The 6,182-nt window shown below is 45.8% G+C and overlaps 1 protein-coding gene across 1 annotated transcript in view; it reads right to left on the bottom strand.

Moving 5' to 3' along the window:
• The window catches only part of CRYM (crystallin mu), an 18,027-nt gene that overhangs the window by 1,751 nt on the left and 10,094 nt on the right, over positions 1–6,182 (bottom strand). Inside the window, exons 5-7 of the mRNA XM_008057959.1 lie at positions 5,041–5,224; positions 1,704–1,825; positions 926–1,010 (exon numbers count right to left, since the gene is read on the bottom strand). Coding sequence (XP_008056150.1) covers positions 926–1,010; positions 1,704–1,825; positions 5,041–5,224 — 391 coding nt within the window. The remainder of the gene's footprint in view (positions 1–925; positions 1,011–1,703; positions 1,826–5,040; positions 5,225–6,182) is intronic.

Genomic DNA, 6,182 nt, shown 5'->3' with positions numbered 1-6,182 from the left:
AGATGAGGTCTCGCCTGCTCAGGCGGGTCTCGAACCCACGGGCTCAGGCAATCCACTCACCTCGGCCTCCCAAAGGCATGGGATTACAGGCTGAGCCACTGAGCCCAGCTAAGCCAGAGCACTCTTAATGCTCTGCTAGGCATTAACCCTTTGCTTGATCACAATCATATGGAAGTTCTTGGGAGAGGGACAGAGGACACTCTTGAAGGGTTCAGGGTAGCAACTAGTTTGGGAGTATTTCAATATTTTAGGTCTATCAGCTGACTATCCACTCTGTTTCCATGTACTTCTGCTTCCTTAAACGTGGTAGAGTGAGAGAGCTGGGCCAAGGGTCAGACTGGCCACTGACAACACACCCTTTGTTGGGCTTCTACCTTCTACAAAGGACTCCATACAACTCAGGTGGTATGGGGCTCCCCATGGAAGCCCTCCTCCATTAGCAAGTGGGAGGGCAGGAAAGAAGGGTACAAAGAGGTCTCAGGCTGTACTTCCTGTCTAAATCTCTTTCATGGTGGGTCAACTCTGCCATTTCCCTTCAAGTCTATGGCCTCTAACATCTTCGTCCCCTGCCGTCCCCCCTCCTCTGAAGGATATCTTCTGAGTTTCATTGAGATCTATGTATAATGATTTGTTTTACATGCACATCTTACTTCATCCTCACGACTCATGATAACAAGTGATGAGAAAACTCAGAAAGGTCAGATCAAGTGCCCGGTGAATGGCAGGGAAGGAACTCCAACCCAATACGGCCCAATTCCAGAGTTCATGGGCAGAACCGTGACACCGACACATGTAAATAATTGACCTGACTGATAGGTTTCACAATGACTCAGCTACAGAGCCTGGACTCATTCCTATTTCTACCAACAGGTAGACCTGACCTATGCTCTGATTGGATTTGTGCCTAGGGAGCAATGGATCTTACCCAAAGACTTGAACACGGTGGTCTTCTCACAGTGGGCTGGCTTCACTCCCTTAATCACTTCTCCCAGCTCAGCAAAGATCTCTGCCTGTGAAACACACACATTGGCCCAGACATGGAGCTAAAGTCTATGCAGGGTTGCCTTCTGAAGCCAGCACAGGGTGTCCCTGAGCTGGATAGGAGATAAACCTTGATAAAAAGACCATTTATAAACTGGATGATATCAGAGAGGATGCTGCCCCCAAAATCCTTTTTGGGTAGCATTTGCCTTTGTGATACCACAGATGCAGAGATCCAAGTTTGTACTCAGGATGCTGTTCGGCCAGGTCACTGTGTCAGTAAGGAACTAGGCATACTGTCATCTGAACACGCATTCTGGCAGCTCCCTCCTTGCATCAATGCTCTGATTACAACAGAAGAAGCAGTCCAGAAGGTGACCAACCATGGTCCTATTGTACTGGCCACAGTGAGAAGGTTTCCAGGCTGCAACAGGTTCCCATTTCCCAATCCTACTGCCTTACACTGCCTTACAATGAAAAAATCCATTAAGCTTCACCCTCTAGGCAGAGGGGACAGAAAAACACATGTCACCACGATAATGCCCACATTATTCTGGAATGGGATTAAAAGGGACTGCAAGATGTTTAGGATAGCCTTCCCCATAAGGAAGTGGAGTGACTGAAGGCCTCAGCAGGCCAAACTGGAGGAAAAGTTAATGAAACCCTGGAGTCCAGATGAGGCCTGCCAGGTGGCCACCCCGACACAGTGAGAGGAAGCTCACCCCTGACAACAGGACATCTCCAGACTCCTTCAGGGCAGCCTCCTGGGAATCCACGTACAGCACAGCTTGCTTCATGAGCTCGTCATCCAGTTCTCTCCAGTCAGGTCTGCTGGCTCCAACGGCTAAGATACAGCAAAACAGACCCTAAGCCCAGAAATAGTCCCAAGGGACACCCAAAGGGCATAGAAGAGTGGTCAACAAAGGACACATGGGCCATGGGTGGATCTTCAGATTCAGGACATCTCCTCATTCCCCAGGTCATTAATGCTTAACATTTTTTCTCCCCTTTCATTTCATATTCCACCTCATTCCTAAAAGATTTTGAGGTAACTTAGCATTCATTTATTTTATGTCTACTATCTTTAGGATGTTTTTCACATGCTATTTATGGTCCTCACAAGTACACTTCAATGTCTGATTCCCATTTAACAGATGCACAAATTGAGGCTCAGAGAAGTGAAGGTGCTTGCCTAGGTTACATAGCTGGTAAGTGAATGAACATCTGAGAGAGCACTATAGCTTACATGCCTCCTCTGCTTATGAAGAACAAAAAACTTCCTCACAAAAACTCTCAAACAGAAATACCACTTGGAGCTTATTACACTCTAAACTCCTTACCTTCTGTCTGTCCCATTCCTCAGCCCTAACCACTTTTTAAATTCATGACAAAAGAGCCAAGTGTCAGGGTCATGGAGAGCCCCCTCCCTGCTGGCTCCATCCTGGCTCTGAGCTTTCACACCCTCTGCAGAGCCCAGGACCAGAATGATAAATCCAAGACATCCTGACCCTGGGATACAGGATAATGCAGTGGTTGCAACCAAATGCCTGCAGGGCCAGGCAGGTCACCAGAAAGAAGCAAAGCTGGTCAGAGGGACTGGATTAGAAACTGTGGAGGCGGGTGTGGTGGCTCAAGCCTATAATCCCAGCATTTTGGGAGGCTGAGGCAAGAGGAACGCTTGAGATCAAGGGTTCAATACCAGCCTGGGCAACTTGGTGAGTCCTCATCTCTACAATCAATCAAAAAATAAGCCGAGTGGGGTAACACACACCTGTAGTTCCAGCTACTTGGAAGGCTGAAGCGGAAGGATCGCCTGAGCCCAGTAGGTCGAGGCTGTGGTGGCTGTGAGCGTGCCACTGCACTCCAGCCTGAGTAACAAAGTGGAAACTCCGACTTGAAACAAAACAAAAAACAGTGGAGACGAAGGTACACTGAAGCAAGCAGGCCCTTCCAAAGGGGACAGTCATCGTTCAGCTCAGTTAATTGTTGCCATGTGTGAATGCAGGTCCACTGTTACCAGATACTCCCCAACCTCCTTTTATTAAGGAAAAAAAAAAAAGCAGGAAATCTATTTGCATGTATTACTCCTTGACTTTCAGGTCACTCTGTGGTCCAAACAAAACACATCTGTTGGCTGGATCCAGCCCATGGCCGGCTAGTCTTTGAAACTTCTGTAAAATCTTATATAAATATAAGGCAGCATTTATGTGCTTTCTTGCACTGCCGTCCAGTTTTCTCTACTTGCTTCCTCTCCTGCTGTTCTCCTTTGCTCTAATTTCCAAAGAGAGTGGTATAAAAATGTCCATCTTGACGTTGTTTGTGTGGGGAGCTCTATCGAACAAAAGCACTAGCTAATGAGGCTCGTAAATAAATCATAAGCCGGTGGGGAAGAAAAACCCCAGTTTCTCAGGCCACCCCTCTCACTGCACTATTCTTCCCAGACAGCTGCTGCTCAGGAGCAGGACGAATTCTCAAAGGGTCGTGTGAGGTCACTCAAACAGAGGGAAGTGGGCCAGCCGGTAAAAGGAGAAGCCTGACTCAGATGGGGCCCTGGCTAAATGAGTGAGGGTCGCAAGACTGGCTGGCATGCGGGGTATGGGGCAGGGGAGGGAAGCGTGGGGGAGGCTGGAATTGAGCATGCTGCTCCACTGAGCTGTAAACTAGTAAAATCTGTTGTTGATGTTTCCCTGTTGTTTGTGCTTGTAACACATTTTTCTTAAATGTTTTTGATGCCTCTGTAAACACATAAACCAGTTTTGCCTCTAGGCCAGGAAAATGTAAAAGATGCCTTGACTCAAAAATCAGTCAGCCCTTCCTGGAGAGAGATTCAAAGCATGAGAGGGATCCAGTGTTGGGAGATTCTCCACTTCTGACTTTGAGGATGAAGGATCCTCATGACAAGGAATGTGGGTTGACTCTGGGGCCCCAAGGGAACTGGGCTGTAAGGAGCTGAATTCTGCCATAACCATGGGAACCCAGAAGAGAGCCCTGAGCATAAGAGATGAAATTGCAGTGTCTTTTTTCCTCTCACCTTAAGCTAGATTTCATTCATCTATGAGTTTGCTTGTGGTCTACACCCCCACACTAGAATGTAACTACCAGGAAAACAGTGACTCTGAGTACGAGTTATTGCAGTATCCCCAGCATCTAGAACAGTACCTGGCACGCGGCCGAGAGTCAACAAATACTTATGATTGAAGGCATAATCACCTTACTTGCCTCTTGCCTGCTTATCTGCCCGTGTGTTCAGAGCTCTTGGCTCCTGAGTTCATGCCATGCGCTCGTCACTAAAACACGGGGCACTGATACTACCGTTGAATCTTCTAGAATGTGCCTCCTCTGCTCACCATAATCCAGTCTTCTTGTTGGAGGATAACACCGAGTTTTATTTAACAGTTTAAATTCTGAGGACAGATGGTCTCAGTTCAAATCCCAGTAGTGCCATTAAGAACCTCCGAATTTGGGAAAGTTACTTAATCTCTCCATGCTTTGGTTTATTGACCTGTAAAATGGGGGTCATGATAATACTAGCTCCTGTCTTATAAGGTGATTGTGCAGATTAGATGACATAATACATATAAAGACTTTGGGGCAGCACCTGCAATAGTAAGTATTAGATATAGATCAGAGCTTACTATAAAGAGCCATTTGAAGATCTTCAGAGGTCCCAGGCACCCTTGTTTAGGGGGCCCTAGCGCTCTCATCCTATTAAGTTTTATAATCTTGAGTGTTGTTAAGAACAAAGAATTCATTTGGCCTTTGTGATTTAAATTTCATCACCTTTAAGAATTGAGCTGGGATTGACCATTTGCCATAATGTTACATTTTATAGAACACCAATTAAATATGTATTAGTTTCAAAGTTTGCAATTTCCTACTCATAGTTTGGGGCTAATGTTGTTTTTTCAGGCTCACATGTTTCCAAGAGCCTTAGAATGTGTGTCATCTTGGGCATTCTGTATAGAGAGTAAACTGGCTCTGCAGATGCAGCCCCTTGGTCTAGTCTAGAGAAGAGTCTGGCTACCACCTACCCGTGTCTCCTGGAGCCACTATACTTACCATTGATATGAACCCCTGGCTTCACCCATTCACCAAACAAAATGGGCTCTGTTGCCAAGGTGACTGTAACGATGACATCTGCACCTGTCACAGCCTCCTGGACCGATGAACAGACCCGCACCTCTCCTTGCACTGTGTCCGCAAACTTCTCTGCATTTTCCCTGGTGCGGTTCCATATCCTAACCTTCATTGTGGGGGGTAATAAGAGGTACACTGGTGTCATTTTTTGGCCACTTATATTACACCAAGCCCAAGGATGCCAAGGGAAAGCTGAATCCCTCTGGAATAAGGGCTGTGGTTATCTAAATAATTCCTTAGGGGGAATGGACATTTGGTCAGGGGTACAGTATTCATCTGGACAGACACCTGCCAGGTATTTGAAAATGAGCTTTCTCTACCACTTCCCCTTTTAAAGAAGGGTGGAAGCTTTTCAGTTCTAGGCTGGGACACACAGCCTCAATAGCTTAATAGCATAATGATTAGCAGAGCAAGTTCTGGCACCAGGCAGGACTGCATTCAATCCTTACTCTGTCACTTAGTGAAATTATTCCACCTCATTCAACCTTAGTTTTCATGTCTGTAAAATGGGAATGATATCTCGGTAAAATCAATGTCAAACTCACACTTTATGTTTGAGATCCTGTAAAGGTGCTGTAGTGGGTGTGAGGTTCATAAAAAGGATTATTTATAGCAGTACTTTGCATGGAATAACTTAGTCTCTGAAGTGTATGTAGGGAACTAAAGACCAGAAGGGATTGAAGGTAAATAGTGCAGCTAACAAAAAGCCTAAGAGTAGCAGGGGCAACTAGAATCCTAGAAGTGTGGTCAGGGTGAAAGAGGGGTGGCACTGGCCTCACCAAGAGCTGAGGACTTAGTGGCTTGCTTAACAGGCTTCAGTGTTTGGGTCTGGGTTGTTAGCCTTCAACGGAAAATAAGGCCTACAGAATCTCTCATAAAGAAATACAACAAATATAAAAATAAACTTTATGTCTAAGAAAGTTCATCAACTAACATGAAAAACAAGGCATTTTACCAAGTCATAGAATGGTTAGCCATGTCACCCCCTTTCTTTTCTTTTTATTTCTTTTTTTTTTTTTTTTGAGTTGCAGTCTCACTCTGTCACCCAGACTGGAGTGCAGGAA

Source organism: Carlito syrichta, unplaced genomic scaffold (assembly GCF_000164805.1).
Source record: "Carlito syrichta isolate Samal-C Ts95f unplaced genomic scaffold, Tarsius_syrichta-2.0.1 Scaffold303175, whole genome shotgun sequence".
NCBI lineage: Eukaryota > Metazoa > Chordata > Mammalia > Primates > Tarsiidae > Carlito > Carlito syrichta.
The sequence above is the reverse complement of the archived record's forward strand: the minus strand, read 5'-3'. Positions and strand labels throughout refer to the sequence as shown.